The following is a 21,441-nucleotide window of genomic DNA, read 5'->3' on the forward strand; positions in this document are numbered from 1 at the left end:
GCAATCTTGAGCATCATAGAATAATGCATGAGTATTTTCTTGTTATAGTGAAACTATGTCTCTTTGAGCTACAAACTTTATTTCTTTATTAAATCATCAAGCTCGATATGATTCATCAAAATTTAATTTGTTTTGAGGCTGTAAGTCAGAAACACAAATAAGTGGGTAGCTTTCTTTCCTTATTTCAAGGTTGATTGTTAGGTTTATATTATATAATAAGCAATCTTTTTTGGCAGAGCATTTGGGAAAATCACTTTGACCACAGTAGTGAACAAGTTGTCTTTCATCTACACATCCCATAAAGGGTTTAATATGAATAACAGTACTGCCACATAAAACTCAGTTTCACACATCAGCCAAAGTGTAGTGTCTCTCGAGTTGCTCATTTGATATTGAACTGAAGACATAGTCGTGATTACAGCAGTATCATGAGTATGTTATTGCACCATTATCTGGAGGCCTGGAATTTTGATATGGTGCCACTTAAATATCACAGTAGTGACAGGAAACTTTATAGAATCATAGGAATTTTATGACGCTGCAGGAAGCCAACCAGTCCATCGTGGCTGTGACAGTCAAGTAAAATTTTGCACAAGTGTTATTCCTACGCCTTTCACTCGTAAGAGTTGTTGAGCTTAATGGTGTAACTTTTGCCTGAAGTACAGAAAGAATTTTGTTTTAAATTGATGAATAACATTCTTAAAAGTAGCTAATTATTGTAAATTTCCCCTACTGTACATAAGTGACAGGAGAAGGAACAATGGTGGGCAAGTGGCAGGGCAATAAGTGGAGGAATGGAATTAATGGAGAAGCTCTTAGAGCCATTATAGACTTGATCTGCCAAATGGCTGCCTCCTCTGTCACAAGAAAATGAGAGCTATTCAGTCTAATCCCACCTTCCAAGTATTACGTCCATTGCAAATGACTGTCGGAATAGTTTTCTTACTGTCAGTATTATATCTGATATGTTAGGATTTTTGAGGTTGTGCTTATTCTCCCTCAGTTTTGCCGTTTTAAAGAAGTGTGGCAGAAAAAAGAATTGGTAATGGTGGCATTTAATATTGTTGGTGATTCTGTCTCCCTTCAATAACAGTCCATCTTAACCCTTTCATTTGGATTAAAAATAAAATTTAAAAAGGAAGCTCTGCTGATCAAGTGTAAATTTACATCTAATACAATTTCATAAGTAAGCTTAGTTACAAAATAGTAAGTATATTCAAGCTACAATTTAAATACTTTTATCCTTATAAAAATTGTACACGGTTTCTTATGAAGTTCATGAATTGGCTGTTTTCTAATTGTATGTAAACAATGCCAATTGTTTAAGTTGTAAGTTGTTTTGTCAGTGTTAAAAATGTTTACTGAAAAATACATCAAGCACAGTTTTACACAATATTGTGTGATCATATTCCAAGTAAAAAAAATCTGCATTATTCTGTTTTCAAGCTCCTTTTTTGTGTTCACTTCAACAGCAGCTTTTGAGACCAACTCACTTAGTTCAGCTCTGGTAAAGTCATTATTATGTTCTCATTCTTTCTGTTCACCATTCTCTTACCATATATTCTTTTTTAACTAAATCTTGCTTTTTATGTTACTAGCTAATTACTTCTTCTGCATTTGAAGTTTGTGTAGCATGATATGTGTACCATTGTGAATAATTGTGCTTTTTCTCATACGATTGGCATCTACATGATAATATAATTTTTGAAGCTGGGATGGCTAAAGTATCCAGCGTAGTTAGAATTAAGTACAATTGCCGTTCTTAAAGTTCTAATCAGACTAAAATCTCTTCACAACTAGTCAGGTGTGGATATAGTCTGCACTAGGATTATCATAATTCAGCACAAATGGCTTCAGATCCACTTATGAAGAACTAATTTTTTCTCATATAACTAGCAATGCACCTCCTGGATGTTGAAACACAAAAAGGGTCATGCTTTTTCTGCTTAAACAGAAATAGTTATTGTTGGAACTGACAGCACATTTTTTGTGGAACTGATTCCACTTGAGACTGGATGCAGATTTAACAAGTTTCTTATTCAATTGAAGCAACCATGCTTGAGAGAACCTCTGATGCGAGAGTCCTTCAGCTTGTCAGTATTTAGATTCAGATTAGTTAATTGTCACATTTCAGGGTGCAATGAATTTTTTTGCTCATGTGAAACTCACAAATAAAACATTGATCTTTATACACTTAAGGCAGAGGTAATGATTGACAGTTTTCCAAGATCAAACATGGGTATTGCTTGTGTGCAGGTGACAACATAGTCCACACTTTCAGTCTTTAATGTTACTTTCAATACCCTGAATGTAGGCCAGGTTGGAAAGTATTTTATTCTGTTATTCAGACTTCTATCCCTGTGACTTGTGGTTCTCAATCACAGAGTCCTTTCTTTTGCCTAGACTCTCAACAAAATAAATTGCCTGTGCTGGCTGCATTTTGCTGAATTTTCTCTAATTGACTGGTGTGGCTTGAATTGCCTGCAATGAACTAATGACTCCCCAGTTGCTGGCTTTTGGTAAATATCTCAGCAGGTTTTGCAAAAACTGTGAGCCGACACATCAAATCATTCTGAACAATCTTGATTATATGGGAAGAAGGCCATCCATTTAGTTTAATCACTATTTGCATATGTCATATAGTATTGTTGTAAAATGCCAACTCACTAATGTCCTATGGCTGGAAACTGGAATTTACCTGCTTTTGCTTATATCTAAATCTACTTCAAATACTGGAATTAATCACAATTGACCTGCTGGTCAACTGTACTCAGCAATTCTACTCCTTTTGGAGCACCTGTCTCATCATCTAATTTCCCTGAAGACCCTCTACCTCTTTAAAAAGTTGCTGGTCATTCACCGCATGTTTCAATGAGTATAGGTTTACAATCACCCAGAATAGCAGTTTAGTAGATTGATATCCACTTTACTAAAATGCTTCTCCAAACCACTACCAATGAGATCATTTGGTTATGCTATGTGACTCCTGCAGAACGTTTTACATCACCTTAATACTTCAACAATGACTCCAAAACCTGAATTCTTCATCCCCTTAATATGTAAGGTATGTAGGAAAAAAAGCTTTTTTTTCTAGCTTATCAACTGAGTTAGGCTCTTACAACAGATTTTAAAGTTGGGTAGGTCCAGAATTGCCTATCATCCTTAATTTAACATGCATATCTGTCATGACTCAGTTAATATCACTAGTTCTATGTCATAGTACCATCACCTGAGGGTGAGAATATAAGACATAGGAGCATAATTAGGCCATTTGGTCCAGTGAGTCTGCTCCACCATTAAATCCGTGTCCAATCAAGAACCTGTCAATCTCTGTTCTAAATACTCCCAACGACATGGCCTCTACAGCTGCTTGTGGTCACAAATTCGCCACCCTCTGACTAAACGTCCGCCTATGCTGAGGCTGTGCCCTCTTGCCCTAGACTCCCTCATCATGGGAAACATCCTTTTCACATCTACTCTGTCTAGGACTTTGAAAATTCAAAAGGTTTCAATGAGATCCCCGTTCCCATTCTTCTAAATTCCAGCTCCAAAGTACAGACCCAAAGCCATCAAACATGACTCGTATGACCCTTTCATTCTTGGAATCATCCTTGTGAACTGTCTCTGAACCCTCTGCCATACCATCACATCTTTTCTTTGATCAGGAGCCCAAAACTGTTCACAATACTCAAGGTGAGGCCTCAGCAGTTCCTTATAAAACCTCAGCATCACATCCCTGTTCTTGTATTCTACACCTCTTGAAAAGAGTGTTGACATTGCATTTGCTTTCCTCACCACCGACTCTACTTGCAAGTTAACCTTTAGGTTCTGTTGCACAAGGACTCCCAAGTCCCTTCGCTCTTAGATTTTTGGATTTTCTTCCTGTTTAGCAAATTGTCTGCACATTTATTTCTTCTACCAAAGAGTATGACCATGCATTTCTGACATTCTATTTTCCATTTTCTTGCCCATTTTCTAAGATCTTCTGCACCCTACTTGTTTCCTGAACACTACCTGCCCCTCCATTAACCTCTGTATCATCTGCAAACTTGGCAACAGAGCCATTATTCTATCAACTAAATCATTGATTACAACATAAAAAGAAGTGACCCCAACAGCGACCCCTGCGGAACACTGGCAACCAACCAAAAAAAGAATCCTTTTATTCCCACTCGCTGCCTCCTGCCAATCAGCCAGTGCTCTAACCATGCCAGTAACTTCCCCGTAATGCCATGGGCTGCTTGGTAAGCAGCCTCATGTGTGACACCTTGTCAAAGGCCTTCTGAATATACAACAAATATACAACATCATTTCATCCGCTTTATCTACTTGTAATCTCCTCAAAAAATTCGTAAGGCAAGACTTTCCATTAAGGAAACCATGCTGACTTTGTCCTATCTTGTTCTGTGTCACCAAGTACTCTATAACCTCATCCTTAACAGTTGACTCCAACATCTTTCTAACCACGGAGGTCAGGCTAACTGGTCTATAATTTCCTTTCTGCTCCCTTCCTCCTTTCTTAAAGAATAGTGTGATACAGGCAGTCCCCGGGTTACGAACAAGTTCCATTCCCGATTCCATCTTTGTCGGATTTGTATATAAGTCGGAACAGGTACATCCGGTATTATTTAGCATCAGTTAGTCCAACGTTTGTCTTAGTATATTATATGCATGTAAAACAATAAAGAAACAAATCTATTTCAATAATTAAATCAGTGTATTACTTAGTAATAATTGTAGCTTTCATCGGGGCAGGGCCTTTCACATGCTCCATTATTGTCACTTTATCCTTTATCCTTAAAAATTGTTCTGATCGTTGACTGACTGTACAGCCTAACGCTTTTCCAATGACCGATGGCGTTTCACCTCTTTCCGATCACTTTATTATTTCTGCTTTATTTTCAATCGTGATTGTTTTCCGTCAATGGAGTAGAAACACTGCGGATTCAGCAGCAGCCGCGGGCGGTGAGTCCTGTGCTGCCCCGGGTCCTGAATTCCACCGCACTGAGACAGGTTAAATGGGACAAGTGGGGGCGGTGCTGTCTGGAAAGGGTGGGGTGGGGGAGTCAGGGTGAATCTTGCTAAGAAAAGTTTAAGCCAAATACAAAGTTACACACTCAACAGTGTTAACGGCAATGACTTAAAATGGCGGATGACGTTATGATCCAACAAAGTGGCAGATGGCGTTGTGATCCGACTTAAAATGGCAACAGCGTTCTCCTCCCTCCGTTAGTAAGTACGAGTTGTTCATAAGTCGGACGTTCGTAACTCGGGGACTATCTGTATTTGCAATTTTCCAGTCCTTTGGTACCATTCTAGAGTCCAATGATTTTTGAAAGATCATTGCTAATGCCTCCACAATCTTTACCACTACGTCTTTCAGAACCCTAAGATGCAATTCATCTGATCCGGGTGACTTATGTACCTTTAGATCCTTCATCTTTTTGAGCTCCTTCTCCCTTGTAACAGTAATTGCACTCACTTCTCTTCCTCACACCCTTTAACATCTGGCACTCTGCCAGTGTCTCCTACAGTGAAAACTAATGCAAAATACTAATTTTGTTCATCTGACATCTGCTTGTTCCCTGTTATTATTTCTCTGGCCTCATTTTCTAGTGGTCCTATATCCACTCTCATCTCTCTTTTGTTTTTCTTTACATACTTGAAAAAGTTTTTACTATTCTCTTTGATAGCGTTTGCTAGCTTGCTTTCTTTTCCCTCCTATTGATTCTTCTAGTTGCTCTCTGTAGGTTGCTAAAAGCTTCCCAATCCTCTGTCTTCCTGTCAAATTTTTGCTTTGTTGTTTGCCCTCTCTTTTGCTCTTACATTGATTGGCTTTGACTTCCCTTGTCAGCCACAGTTGCAGTGTTTTGCCATTTGAGTATTTCTTCATTTTTGGAATACATCTACACCTTCCTCATTTTTCCCAGAAACTCATGCCATTGCTGTTCTGCTGTCATCCCTGCCAACATCTTCCAATTTACTTCAGCCAACTCCTCATTTATACCACTATAATTTCCTTTACTCCACTGAAATACTGCTATGTCAGACTTTACTTTCTCCCTATGATATTTCAACTTGACCTCAATCGTATTGTGATCACTGCCTCTTGGGGTTCTTTTACCTTAAGCTCCCTAATGATGTGCAGAATGTGTTGCCATAAAATAGCTGCAAAAATGAATTGTCATCTAGGTGGTATCCTTAGCTTTGAAAGCTGTCACATGGGTGATTTTTAACACCTCTGACACTCTATTCAAATTAATCAAATTTAACATAATTAAATGTTATAATTTAACATAATTAAATGAGGACCTGACATATCACTTTACCTTCCCGCTGGTCTCAACTCAATTCTGCAGCTTTGGCAAACAATCATGGGCATCTTTTCACAATTTGGCATGAAAGTTGCAGTTGAGAAAAGTGTTGCATGGGCCACTGCTGATGCTTTCATGCAAAGTTCATTAATTGCAATGCGAATTCAGCAACATAGAATTAGGAAGTGTGAGCATATTGCACTAATAGATTGTTGTGCACTTTTCTAAAGCAGAATACCAAAGTATTTCTTACAAGTGTTTTGCTTTCAATTAATTAAATGTGGGGAAAGGTGATGGGTAACTTGTGTATGAGTATAAGGCCAACAGTTGGTAATGGGGTGGATAAATGACAAGTTATTTGTAATAGTGTTGGTTGGTAAAGTACTTATTAGTACATTGGAAAAGCTTCCTTTTTTATAGTAACACACTTAACAACAGTAAAGGCTTTATTTTAATATTTCAGCAAAAGGTGTTTTTATTTCTTGAAAATTGCTTCCTTAATGTACAGTATTACTAAGTTTCAATTTAATTTATGTCCAGATGCTTTTGGACGTTGCCTTGAACTAACTTGAGGGAAGAGTGCTATTATTGAGTCCATTCCAGCACCTAATAATTATCTCATTATAAAGCAATATTTTCTCACTACTTCAAACTTCTAATTCACCATAAAATACATATATGTCACCATATTCTACCCTGAGATTTATTGTCAAAGTACATAGAATATATGTGACCATATACTAACCTGAGATTCATTCAGCTTGGTACTTTATTGCTATGGATGTCAAATTTTATCAAATAGATCGGAAGCACAAAGGAGCCTGTCAAACAAGATGATATTTTAGAGTTATACAGCATAGGAACAGTCCCTTTGGCCCACTGCATCTATGCTGACCATCATATCTTTCCAAACGAATCCCATTTTTACTGCATTAACTTCATATCCTTCTTTGCTTTGTTCATTCAGGCAATTGTCAAGATGCCTCTTAAATTGTTTTATTGTTCTTGTTTCCACTACTTCCTCTGGCAATTAATTCCACCTATCAGTTTCACTTTGTGTGAAAAATTTATAGATCTCCTTTAGATCTCCTCCCTCTCACTCCAAATCTATGTCCTCTAGTTTAAATTGGGTAATTATAAATCGTTGAGGGGGAACATACCAACTTATTAAAACAAGTGTGTGAAAGAAAGTAAAACGGTGCTAATTTAGTATGTCCCATGTTTGCTAATGAAATGACTGAAGTAGTCTAAAGGCCACTCTGGCTACTTGCTATATTATGTACTGGCGACAAAAAGCTGCAAACTTGTTTCTGTAGTAGTTTTATGTATTCTTGGAGAAGGGCTTAAGAGAAATTCGTTCACATTTATAAAGTATACTTTAAAGCTTGTTTGTATGTCTCTATGTTTATACACTTCAGTTTCTGTTCTAAGACTTCTGGTTTCCGTGACTATTAATTATGCTGTTAACGAAGTTAGAAAACATATTTTATACTCAAGCCCTATACTTAACATAGTTCTGATGGATCTGTCTCTGTTCTTTTCATTCAGAGCTTCAAAGCATGCCACTGTTAGCAAGATCTCCAAGCACAAACCGAAAGTATCCACCTTTATCTATCGAGAAATTGGAAGAAGAAGCTAATCGGCGAATGGCAGATGACAACAAGCTTTTCAGAGAAGAATTTAATGTAAATTTCTTTACTTTATTAATTATAACTTCTGCATCTGAAATTCTTTTGAGTCTTGAGTGTTGTGTATTACTTTCTCAGTCTTCAACTGTTGTCCTGATTGGCCATGATCCTCCTCTAAACCTCTTCCACTTTTGTGGATCTGGAGGGGTGTGTCTTAACCTTGAACTGCTTCCACTCTTAACCAAAAATTAGTTCCATTGGCAAAAATTTTTGCCTCTTTTCCCAACTACATCTGTCCATTGGCAGTTATTTCTAGAGCCCCATGATGATTTGTACTAGGTTTCCTCCTTTATCTCTGCTATGCACTGTTTATTGTTATCATTCAAGCATACAATGTTGAATTCTACATGAACACATACATTTCCCTTTTGCTCTCAGCATGTCACAGCCTTCAACACTCATCACAACTGCTTCTGCGCAGAGTGACATTCAGTTGGAAGAGGCATCAAACCTATAGACTTTGCTACTTTCTGATTTCCAATTCCAAGATTTTTACTACCAGTTCAGTCTGCTGTCTGGCCTGCTGAGTTCCTCCAGTATTTTGTGTGTATTGTTTGGATTTCCATCATCTGCAGATTTAATCAGTTTCTCAAGCTTGTTATAGAAAATGCACAGGATGCAAACCATTTATCTTTTCAATCATTTTATTTAGTGTGTTCATTACTCCTGTGAAAAAGCTTATGATGATGTCAGTTTTTAATGCCTTGTCCACTACTTTAAAAAAATTGTCTAAACTTGCATTTATCATATTGTTTACAATATTATATATATCTGTGTATCTGAGAAAATGTAAGGTTCTACTTGCCAAATCTGAGCTTGACTTTCTTTACATTACTGAATCCATTCACATTTTAAATATGCTTATGCATTTGGAGTAACATAGTAAGTTTTAATTCATTTTGTGTGAACATTTTCATTCTTCTAATTTTGAGGATTAGCGATACTGAAGGTTTATTTTTTGTACCGTAGATTCCGGATTATAAGCCGCTACTTTTTTCCCACATTTTGAACAGCTTTGAACTCTGCGGCCTATAATCCAGAGCGGCTAATACATGGTTTTTTTTTCATGCCGCCTCGTAAACATTTTGCCTCGTAACAGTAGACCAATAAAATTGATGAGTAGTTCACAGAGGTCCAATGAAATTGTACGATAAATCAAGCGCACTTTCACAATTAAATTATTGTAAATCAGTCATTTGTACTCACCCTCATCAACATGGAAAATACTCGAAGCAAGACCCGAGCGCGTCAGACCCGATTAGACCCGATCGCAATGCGCAAGCGTCAGACCCGATTAGACCCGAGCGCATTGCGCAAGCGTCAGACCCGATTAGACCCGATCGCAATGCGCAAGCGTCAGACCCGATTAGACCCGATCGCATTGCGCAAGCGTCAGACCCGATTAGACCCGATCGCATTGCGCAAGCGTGTCAGACCCGATTAGACCCGATCGCAATGCGCAAGCGTCAAACCCGATTAGACCCGATCGCAATGCGCAAGCGTCAGACCCGATTAGACCCGATCGCATTGCGCAAGCGTCAGACCCGATTAGACCCGATCGCATTGCGCAAGCGTGTCAGACCCGATTAGACCCGATCGCAATGCGCAAGCGTCAGACCCGATTAGACCCGATCGCATTGCGCAAGCGTCAGACCCGATTAGACCCGATCGAAAACGCTGCTTTTAAGTTAAAGTCGATCAATAACTTTTCCTGGTAGGCTGCAATATATATATTTTTACCAGTCGCTAGGAGATATTGGAATGTTGTTCGTGCTGTTCAGTAAAAAAGTATATGCAACGTAATTTGTGTTACCGATACGTATGTATATTTAAAAGTAGCGGTGCGGCCTAAAATCCGGTGCGGCCTTTACAATTAAAAAATTGATTTTATTTCTAAAATTAGAGCCTGCGGCTAATAATCAGGTGCGCTCTGTAGTCCGGAATCTACGGTAGTTTACCCAGTAGTTTGCATATTTAATATATCAATAGATGCAACTTGCAATCTTATCACTGGAATATGTTTTAAAATGAGCAACTCTAAGTGAACCAATGTCAATATATTTTATTTCTAACAACAATAATGATTTATTTAAATACAGCACCCAGAGGTGGTTCTTAAAATTTGGACACATCAGTGCAGTAGTTATCCTGTTATTAGGAAGACTCAATCCAATAAAAGACCATAATGGCGGTTTTCAGAAAATTGGAAATTATCTGTTGCTGAAGACTTTCTTGTGAGGAAGTTGTCAATCACGATACATGCTCTGAAGATGATATATCATTTAAATTGCAATATTGTTTACAATTTAAAAAATTATATGTAGAATAATGCTACTGTACAAAGTGTTCATAGCTTCTATTACTATTTGCTATAAATTTTGGCTCTACTGTATATTGTATAAAATTAGTTTTGTCACAAAAAAAGTCTTGATCCTTTTCCCTTAAGGAAATCTGTCTCCTGTCAGTGCCTTCTGCCACTTGTCTTATCCATTCATGTTTGAAGTTTGGCTATCAGCAACACACACACCTCAACTTTTTCTCTAGTCCCACTCTCTCCAATAGTTCACTAATCCTTCCATCCTCTTTCATCCTTCCTGGCTATTTTTAAAATCCTTAGTCTACAGCCCCCATCCAAGTGTATCAAGACATTCTATTCCTCCGTCCTTAATCTCCCCCTCCATTAAACTCCCCAACCAGTATCTTTGGTTATGCTCATGGCTCTCCTTATCTCTGCCATGGCTCTCTGATCCCTTTGCACCTTCGCATGCATCCTTAATTGTTCTCTCAAACCTACTGAGTTTGTTGTTCTCCTCTTGGGAAAATAATTTTGCAGTTTCTTACTAGCCTAACTTTTGGTGGATCTGATTTCCACAATATTTCAGCAGCAAAGGTTCTGCTTTCACGATCACCATGAAGATCTGTTAACAGCATAGCATAGTCCTGGTTGTAATCAACACTCTACATTCATCACGCTGACAGGCATCTCACATGTAGTAGTCATTATGTGAAAACCATTAAAGATCCATTTACACTAATCCTATTTTGTATTCTTTTGAGAAACATGTGACCTCCTCTCAAGAATGTCTTCAGCAATGGGTAATTAATATTTTCTGAAAACTGCTATTACATACATCAACTCTACCACATACTGGTGGCAATTTATACTGCCTGAACTTATCAATATTTGTACCTCCATTTAAAATTAAATAGCAGGTTCCACATATAACAATTTGGTTAATGCAATAGCTGATAGTTACATTGATTTTATTATTACTGTCTTTACTTTTAGTGTTGACTTTTCCTACTATTTTAGCTACTTTTCAATTGTGCTGTTAATTTGATGTAAACGTGTCTGCTCTAAAATCCACCCAGCTGGTTTATGCTGTATCCAGGCTGAGTTGGTATGGTAAAAATTCCTTAAGGCACTGCATATTCAATATTCAAAAGTGATATACATATTACTTTATTAAATTCAGGTGTAACTTTTTATGTACTGATTTGTTACTGATTTAATATAAAACAATACTTTTTAAGTTATTAACTACTTGGGAATAAATTGGGGATTTGAAATTACTAGCGATAGTATGTATTAAATCTTCAGTGTTCAGGATTTCAGAGATGGTCTCTTTTTTCAGCAATATAGTAATATGTATTATGTTTCCATGGTTACACAGGCTCTCCCTGCATGTCCAATTCAGGCCACTTGCGAAGCTGCATCGAAGGAAGAAAATAAAGAGAAAAATCGATATGTTAACATCCTTCCTTGTATGTAACCATACTAAATCCAAGAAATTATATTATAGCAAATGATGATGTTTATTATTACTGCCTATCATGTAACACACTAAATAGTTGTTTTGTAGGAACTTCTTTGTGTCATTTTCAATACCTCTTTAAATTGGAAAGCTCATCCATCAGTGACCCTGCAGCTTCCTCACCCAGTTAAACCTTATAATTGAGCTACTCAGAGGATAATTGTCCTTGCCTTCATCTGATGTTCTTCCTAGGAATCATTGTTTCAGAATTTCTAAGCTTGTCAGTTATTCTATTCAACATGTTTTTTGTATTTATAATATTGAGGTTTGACTCACTACCTCTTTAATATGGAATAGTTAATTAAGCAAACTAACCTAAAGAAAAATACAGTAAAACAGACATTGCGAAAGAAATGTTAAGTAAATCTGTCTCAACTTCTTAGTAATGTTCACAGAAACCTGCCTGAATAGAATATAAAACAGGCCCTTTTAGCCCATAAGGATGCCAATTTAGATTACACATCTGCCCGCTGATGATCTATATCCCTCCATTCATTTCCTGTTCATGTGCCTGTCTTAAGTGCATCTACAGCGATGCTATTATATCTACTTCCACCACATCTATTGTGGGCAATTTTGTTGGTGCTGGAATGTGTGATGATACTTGCGGGCTATCGCGAGCACATCCTTAGGTTGTGTTGGTTGCTAACGCAACAATGTATTTCACTGTATGTCTCACTGTACATGTGATAAATAAATTAATCTGAATCTTCTGGCTGCACATTTTAAGCATGGGTTCGAGCTCAATTCATGAAGTAACTTAAGATGGACTGACCTTGACATCAAAGCAGCATTTGACCAAGTGTGATTTCCTAATATAAGTGCAGTCATGGTCAATGGCTATCTCAATCAATGATCTTCCATCATAAAATCACAAAAAGGCATATCGGATGGGTGATTGCTCTCTTAGCTTGCACTATTCACCATTCCTCAGCAAATGGAGCTGCTCGTGACTGCACAAAACTAAACTTCAACATTTCAGGGCTAAGTAGCAGTTTTGCATTTCAAAGGTACCATCTCCAACAATAGAGTGACATTACCAACATTGATCCCACCACCATAAACATAGTAAAAGTTTATCATTGACCTGAAGCTCAACTGGATCTGCTATGTATACAATCGATTAAAGAGCAGATCAGAAATTGGGGATCTTCTGGCAAGTGACTTGCCTCCTAATGTCCCAAATCCTACCGTTATCTGGAAGACATGTGTCACGTGGCTTGGTATGCATTCGAGGGCAAGTACAACTCCATCAAGAAGCTCAGAACCTTCCAAAATAAATCGGCAACGTATCATCAAGAGTCTTCCTAATAACAGGATAACTACTTATAAAATCAGCTCTCAACCGTCACACTTTGCCCTAGCTCTAACCATTTTTAGATCCAATTTGCCATCTGTTCCTGGATCCCTCCTGTGTGGGCTCTTATTGAAGATTTTGCTAAAATCTGTGTAGATTGCATTAATGGCACTACCCTCATCGACACACCTAACCACTGGAAAAATTTCAATCAAATGAGTGGGACAGGGTTGCTCTTTAATGAAGGCTTTTTGAATATTCCTGTCCAAATACAGACTAATTCTGTCACTTGGAATATTGTCTCTACCATTGATCTGGATTTGAATCTTGGAAATGAAAACTACTACCGATTGAGTGTCTAAATGCTTTCATTTTTTTCTTGATTAAATTTGATGACTTTATTTAATAATGTGAGAAGTACATGTTGCAAATATCTCCTATCACAAATTTTCAACACTAAGCATTCATATATTGAGAATGGTATTACTGGATGCAGAGTAGATATTGCATCATAACATCTATGTTCGCATGCAGAAGCATGCTTCAGATTTTAAATTAGTAGAGTATTTTTATTTCACTCAAGCTATATGTACAAATTTTTTTTTTCTTTTGACAACTTCTTCCTAAAATCAATGCAAAATTTGCCCATGGTGCACAAAAAGTTGCTTACCCTCTGATACCTTAAACGACTCAGGATGAGAAACATTGCTGCTGGACACTTAATTCTCATGTACCAAGATACTGTGAAAATCTTGTCTTGCATACTGTCTAAGCAGGATGAATTCAGTGCAATAGTGCATTGAGGTGGCTTAAAGAAACACAACAGAGTACAGAATGATGTATTGCAGTACAGAGGAAGTGTAGTGTACCTAGACCAAAAGGGGCAAGGTCATAACAAGGTAGGTGTCGGAAGAGAGAATGTCTGGGATGGGATTACGATGGCTATATCACTAAGGCAGCAAGAGGCATGGCTAGAGTCCATGGAGAGGAGGCAGGTTTCTCTAATGTGCTGAGCTCTGTTTGCAACTATGCAGTTTCTTACACTCTTAGGCAGAGCATTGCCATACCCAGCCATGATACATCTGGATAGATATTCACCATGATGCATTGATTAAAAAAAAAATGGTGAGGGATTAAAGCAGTCATGCTAAGTTTCTTTAACCTCCTGAAGAAGTAGAGGTGCTGGTCAGTTTACTTGGCTGCGGAATCAACACAGTTGGACCAAGACAGCTTATTGGTGATATTCAGACCAAATAACTTGAAGCTCATAACCCTCCCATTCTCAGCACTGTTGATGTAGACAAGAGCATGTGTACCACCCCACCCTGAAGATAATGACCAGCTCTGTTGTTTTGCTAACACTGGGGGAAAGATTGTTGTCATGATCAGTAGTGCAGTGCTAGCCAGAGCGCAGCGGAGCATGTCCGGCACATCTTTAAGAAAAAAGCTGAAATAAACAGGCTAATTAATAGGGTGCCGCCCAGGGTGATTTGAGTATCTCAGAAACTGCTGATCTCCTGGGATTTTTACGCACAACAGACTCTGGAGTTTACAAAGAATGGTGCCAAAAACAAAAAAAAATCCAGCAAGTGAATTTAACAAGATGTTTTCGCTCACAGAAGTCACTCGCTGGATGTTTTTTTCTGTTTTTGGCACCATTCTTTGGTGATGTAAATAATAGTCACATGGGTTTCAAAACCTGTGAGATTGAATTGATTTTATTTCTTACATCCTTCATATACATGAAGAGTAAAAATCTTAATGTTACATCTCTGTGCAATGTGCAATTTATAGTAATTTGTAATAAGTAGTATGTACAATAGGACAGTCAATATAGCATTGAAATACAATTATGTCAGCGTGAATTGATCAGTCTGATGGCCTGGTGGAAGAAGCTGTCTTGGAGCCTGTTGGTCCTGGCTGCAATGCTGTGGATGGTAACAGCTGGACCAGTTTGTGGTTGGGGTGACTTGACCCTTTGGACCCTTTTTATGCACCTCCTTCTGTAAGTGTCCTGAAAGTGGGAAGTTCACATCTGCAGATGAGCTGGGCTGTCCACACCACTCTCTGCAGAATCCTGCGATTGGGGGAAGTACAGTCCCCATACCAGGCAGTGTGCAGCCAGTCAGGATGCTCTCAAATATGCCCCTGTAGAAAGTTCTTAGAATTTGGGGGCCCATACCAAACTTCTTCAACCCTCTGAGGTGAAAGAGGCATTGTTCTGCTTTTTTCACCAGGCAGATGGTATGTACAGACCACGTGAGATCCTCAGTAATGTGTATGCCAAGGAACTTAAAGCTGTTCACCCTCTCAACCCCAGATCCAGTGATGTCAATAGGGGTTAGCCTGTCTCCATACCTCCTGTACTCCACAGCCAGCTTCTTTGTTTTTATGACATTGAGGGAGAGATGTTTTCTTGACACCACTGTGTCAAGGTGATGACTTCTTCCCTGTAGGATACCTCGTTATTGTTTGAGATTAGGCCAGTCAATTTAGTATCGTCAAGCTGAGGGGCTCCTATGTTGAGGGACAGAGGTGAGGGAGCCCATTCTTAGTATCTTCCGGGGTTCTGACAGGAAGACCGGGATTGGCTGGCTGTAATGGAGTAGGTTGCAGTAGCTATGTGCTCCGAAATTATTCGCTTACTTTGCTGTTTAAACCTATCTCGGTGAGAGCACCATGAGTAGAAAATACTCTAAAAAAGAGTTTACTTTAGAGATTTTGACTGAAGTGTTTCAACAAATGTCAGAGAGACTCAAAAAATTGGATAAACTGGATGACTTGGAATCCAAGTTTGACTTGTTACAGAATTCCTTCGACCTGGTTAAATCTGAACTGAAATGCTTAGTCGGAAACTTGGAAGTATATAGCAGACTGTGAATGACCATGAAACTCGTATTAAGCTACATGAAGAATCTCTGCTGGTGTTGCAGAAGGATATCGAAGGTTACAAGAAAACTTCTAAGGAACAGCATAAAAAATACGACGCGTTACTGAAGAAACTTACAGATTTGGAGACCAGGAACTGAAGGTGCAATATCAGAATTCTTGGGCTTCCTGAAAAACCGGAGGGTAATCAACCTATCGATTTTTGTGCTCAAATGCTGAAAGATTTATTCCCTGATATATTATCGGAACTACCAAAATTTGAGCGCGTTCACCGAGTAATCCCACCTAATTGGGATTCTGCCAAACCTCGCTCTATTATCATTCGCTTTTATGACTATCAGATTAAGCAACGGATCCTCTGTGAAACAAGGAAGAAACGCATATTACAATTTCGTGATCAACAGTTTCGGATCATTCAAGATTATCCACCGGAAGTTCTAAGAGCTAGACAGGCTTTTAAAGAGGTCATGTCTGATCTTTTTAAGCTGGCTGTCGCCTTTCTCTGAGATCCGTGTAAACTCAAGGTTACTACTTCTGATAATAAGGTTTCTTGGTTTACGAAGCCTGAAGAAGCTAAGAAATTTTTACATAGTCTCCATACTTAAATTCAACCTTGAATATTTCTCTTTATGCCAAATGTTTTAATTTCATGTTCAATCAAGTAATTAGCACTTTGTTGATAACAAGGTTTCTTGGTTTACGAAGCCTTAATCATTTGTTTGATTAAGTAATTGGCGCTTTGTTATCTTTCAAACTATGCAAAATATGCAGGCAGACTGCATCCATTTTCTCTTTTGTTGTTTTCCGCCATTACACGGGTTCTCTAATGTTACTTTTTCGCAGGTCTTTTTAAACAATACATTATATTCTTTCAATGTTATGTTGATTTTTACCTATTTAGTAATTTGACTGAAAGTAATTATGTAGGGTGTACATGTAGTAATTACTGAGGAATGAAACTATAGGGTGTTTTGCTTTACTTTAAATTCACTCTGATTTTTCCTATCTTTTGATTATTTATATACCTTTCGGTCTTTTACTGTTTTTCAATAGTATACAATATTCTATATTTCTTCTTGCTGGTTTTTGGTTTTTTCATTATTTTACCATTTTGTTATCTTTTTTTTTCCTCCCTTGAATGCCTTAAATTAGTCATGTAGGAAGCTATCTAAACCGCTTCCCTTTCTAATTATTTTTTATTTGTTTCTTTACTCCTTTTCTTTTGCATCCGCAAGCATATGTTGTTTTCCTTATTGGCTTTTACTAATATTTGATTTTATTGTCTTCCCTTTTTACCGAGACTAATACTTACATTTTCCCATGGTTTTTTTCATAAATAGCAAAGTTATTTACTTCAATATTTTGTTTTTGTATATATATATTTATAATCGTTTCTTCAGCATAGCTATACATATATACTTTCTGCAGCCACCGGAGTTTTGGGTTGAGAACGCTAGACTTAGTCTTTAGCCTCCCTTGGCTGATTTCTCTCTTTGGGGGAGGGAGGGGGGAAAATGGGTTCTTCCAGAAAGCTGATTGGATGTTTCTACTGTTTTATTTATTCGCTATCTACATGTCTGTGGTTACCTTTTATTCATTACTAAAGGATACTTGATGGATTCTTTTATTAATATACTCAGTTTTAATGTGAAAGGTCTAACTAACCCTGTTAAACAAAATAAGATTTTCTCTTGTATTTATATCCAGAAATTAAAACTCGTATAATCTTTCTTCAAGAAACCTATATTCGTAAAGATGATATTTCACATTCTTTCAAAGGATGGAAGGGTATACATTTTCACTCACCCTCCCAATCTAGATCGAGAGGTGTCTCTATCCTGTTTGATTAGAATGTATCCTTTATTCAACATAATGTAATTTCTAAAACAAATGGCCATTTTGTTATTGTTTCCGGTAGTCTTGAGAATAAACTAATGGTATTTGCAAATGTAAACGCTCCAAATACAGATGATTCCTTGTTCTTTGAATGTCTTTTCTCATTTCTGCCTGATTTGAATCCGTATTCCTTAGTGATCGGTGGAAATTTTAATTTTTGGCTTGACCCTATATTAGACTGCTCTTCAAGTTAAAATACCTGTCACTAATAAATCAGTCCTACTTTTTAAATCCTTTCTATTTCAATGTGGTATTCTCAACGTGTGGCGTTTTTTGCGCCCTCAAGAAAAGGAATATTCATATTTTTCTCAGGGTCATCATGCACTCTTGGATTGACTACTTTTGTATAGATAGAAACTTGCTTCCACTGGTATGATCCTGATTATAAGGAGATTGCTTTCTCTGATCATGCACTTGTGCTTCTGACTTTAAGATTACGTGTTCATTCTGTATCAAATAGAAGTTGACATTTTAACTTATTGTTATCTGATAAAAATTTTCTAAGGTTTTTGGAAAATCATATTACTTTTTTCTTTAAAGAAAATTTTAAAGGAGATACTTCTGGTACTATAGTCGGATACTTTTAAAGCATATATTCGTGGGCAAATTTTCTCTTACTCTGTCCGCCTATATAAAGAAAAAAGCTGACAAAGAAAGGTCTGACTTAGCAATATTAAAAGATCTTGATCGAAAGTATGCCCTATCTCCAGATCCAAATATATATAATAAGCGGATGGAAATCCAATCCAAGTATAATCTTCTGCTGACTTACCCAATTGAACAACAGCTGTTGAGAGATAAAACTCAATTTTACATTCACGGGGATAGAACAGGTAGTTTATTAGCCAATTGCTTAAAATCTTTTACAATTAATCGTCAAATCACAGAAATTTTTAAAGATAATGGTACTAAGATATCCGACCATTCTGAAATTAACAATGTATTTAAAGACTTTTACCTTAAGTTGTATCAGTCTGACTCTTCTTCAGATGATACCTATATGAATGCTTTTTTCAGTAATATCAACATTCCTACATTGTCTGCTGATAGTCTAACACAGTTAGATCAGCCTATTTCCAATGAAGAAGTGGCTGAGACTATACATGCTTTACATTCTGGTAAGACCCCAGGACCTGATGGCTTTCCTGGGGAGTTTTATAAAACTTTCACTACGTTACTTACACCTTAGTTATCCTCTGTTTTATCAGAGTCCTTTAAATTAGGTAAAGTCCCTCAATCTTTTTATGAAGCTTTTATTTCTCTTATTTTTTAAAAAAAAATTAAAATCCAGCTGTATGTTCTTCATACAGACCGATTTCTTTATTAAATGTTGATGCAAAGATTTTATCCAAAATCTTAGCTTGAAGACTTGAAAATATTTTACCAGCTATTATATCATGACCAGACAGGATTTATTAAAAACCGTTACTCACATTTTAATATACGTCGGTTATTGAATGTGATATATTCACCATCCAAAAAATATCAGAGTGTATACCTTTGTGATGTGCTGTAACATTTTGATCAATTTTGTTACAGTATATGAATGTACACACTTTATGTTGTGATGTATCTATGTGTTGCACTCTGTAAATCTTATTTTTTCTTCTGAATAAAAATACTGTAAAAAGGGAAGACCGGGGTCCAGCTGCACAAGGCAGAGTGAAGGCCGAGGTCTCTGAGCTTCACATCAAGCCTGGAGGGAATTATGGTGTTGAATGCTGAACTGTAGTCCAAGAACAGTATTCTCCCATTATCATCCTGCTTCTTTCTCCAAGTGTGTAAGGACAGTGTGTAGAGCTGTGGCTATTGTGTCATCTGTCGATCAGTTGTGTCGATAGGTGAATTGTACGGGTCCAGTGTGGGGGTAGCTTGCTGCAGATGTACCGGTAGTTCTTCATCAGCCTCTCAAAGCATTTGCTTATTATTGAGGTGAATGCGACAGAATGCCAGTCATTCAGACATGTTACCTTGGTCTTTTTGGGTACAGGAACAATGGTGGATGTTTTGAAACAGGACGGCTCTCTACACTGGGAGAAGGAGAGATTAAAAAAATCTGATATCTAATATCTGATATTTAGATATCAGATAGCTGATAACTAAGAAATCTGTTATGTCATTAGCAAGTAATCTGGTTTTGTCTATTGTTATAAAGAAAGTTTGGGATTCCTCTATCAAGGAATCAAATTTGATGCAATTTTTATCCTCATGAGTCATTGTAATTTTCTTTTAATGGTTTTTTTGAAAGTGCAAATGTTTGAAAAGTGATTTATAGATCACGTGCTGCATTAATTATATAATGGTGTATTACCTATCTACAGAGTTGGCTTTGTGATCTAATTGCATATTTCTCATCAGATGATCACTCAAGGGTTCACTTGATACCAATAGAAGGTGTTCCAGATTCTGACTTTATCAATGCTTCATATATAAATGTAAGTTGTAGAATCATTTGTATACAATTTTTTTTTTAGTTTTGTGTTTGCAGTTGTTTCTTAAGAATATTTGCTTTTAAAATGCAATATTTTTGTTACATGAAAGCAGTTTAGAGTAGCCCACAAAATGATTGTATCATTATTAGATATACTTTGAATACATCATGCTTGTTTCCAACCTGGTGCAAAGACATTTGTAATTGTTGGATGTCAAACATTGCACTTCCTGGACATTTCTTCAAAGCAATATCTTCAGCCCAATCATAATCAGTGCCTCATCAATAACCTGCCTTTTATAAGACCATAAGATATAGGAGTAGAATTAAGCCATTTGGCCTATCGAGTATGCTCTGCCATTTCATCATGGCTGATCCAATTTCCCTCTCAGCCCCAATCTCCCGCCTTCTTCCTGTATCCCTTTGTGGCCTGAACAATCAAGAATCTATCAACCTCTGCTTTAAATATACATAAAGACTTGGCCTCCACAGCTACCTGTGGCAAATAATTCCATAGATTCACCACTCTCTGGCTAAAGAAATTCCTCCTTATCTCCATTCTAAAAGGACACCCTTTAATTCTGAGGCTGTGTCCTATGGGTCTTAGACTCCCCCACCAGAGGAAACATCCTCTCTTCATTTACTCTATCAAGGCCTTTTACTATTCGATAGCTTTCAATGAGGTCACCCCTCATTATTCTGAATTCTAGTGAATACAGAATACAAATGTTCTTCATGAAGGGAAGGAGCACAGAGGGAGGTAATAGGCAGGTAAGGTGTTAAGGTCAGAGAGGGAAATAGGACTGGGGGAGTTTTAGTACTACTTCCCATACACATTCTGACTTGGAAGTCCATGGCCTCTTCTACTGCCGCGGTGAGGTCACACCCAAGTTGGAGGACCAACACCTTATATTTTGTCTGGGTTGCCTCCAACCTGACGGCATGAGCATTGATTTCTCAAACTTACGGTAATTGCCCCCCCCCATCCTTCACTATTCCCCCATTCCCCTTTCCTTCTCTTGCCTTATCTTCTTACCTGTCCATCATTTCTTCCTCTCTATTTCTCCATCTTCCCTTTCTTCCATGGTCTTCTTCAGCCCTTTTATCTCTA

General features: G+C 37.5%; 2 protein-coding genes across 6 annotated transcripts in view; both read left to right on the top strand.

Moving 5' to 3' along the window:
• ptpra (protein tyrosine phosphatase receptor type A) overlaps positions 1-21,441 on the top strand; it is a 220,457-nt gene that overhangs the window by 134,102 nt on the left and 64,914 nt on the right. For all 5 annotated transcript variants that reach the window (XM_073042171.1, XM_073042169.1, XM_073042168.1 and 2 more), the window contains 3 exons: positions 7,863-7,999; positions 11,677-11,767; positions 20,258-20,334. In XM_073042171.1, coding sequence (XP_072898272.1) covers positions 7,863-7,999; positions 11,677-11,767; positions 20,258-20,334 — 305 coding nt within the window. The remainder of the gene's footprint in view (positions 1-7,862; positions 8,000-11,676; positions 11,768-20,257; positions 20,335-21,441) is intronic.
• gnrh2 (gonadotropin-releasing hormone 2) overlaps positions 1-21,441 on the top strand; it is a 252,149-nt gene that overhangs the window by 115,388 nt on the left and 115,320 nt on the right. The gene's annotated exons all lie outside the window — the stretch shown is intronic.

Source organism: Hemitrygon akajei, chromosome 4 (assembly GCF_048418815.1).
Source record: "Hemitrygon akajei chromosome 4, sHemAka1.3, whole genome shotgun sequence".
Classification (NCBI taxonomy): Eukaryota; Metazoa; Chordata; class Chondrichthyes; order Myliobatiformes; family Dasyatidae; genus Hemitrygon; species Hemitrygon akajei.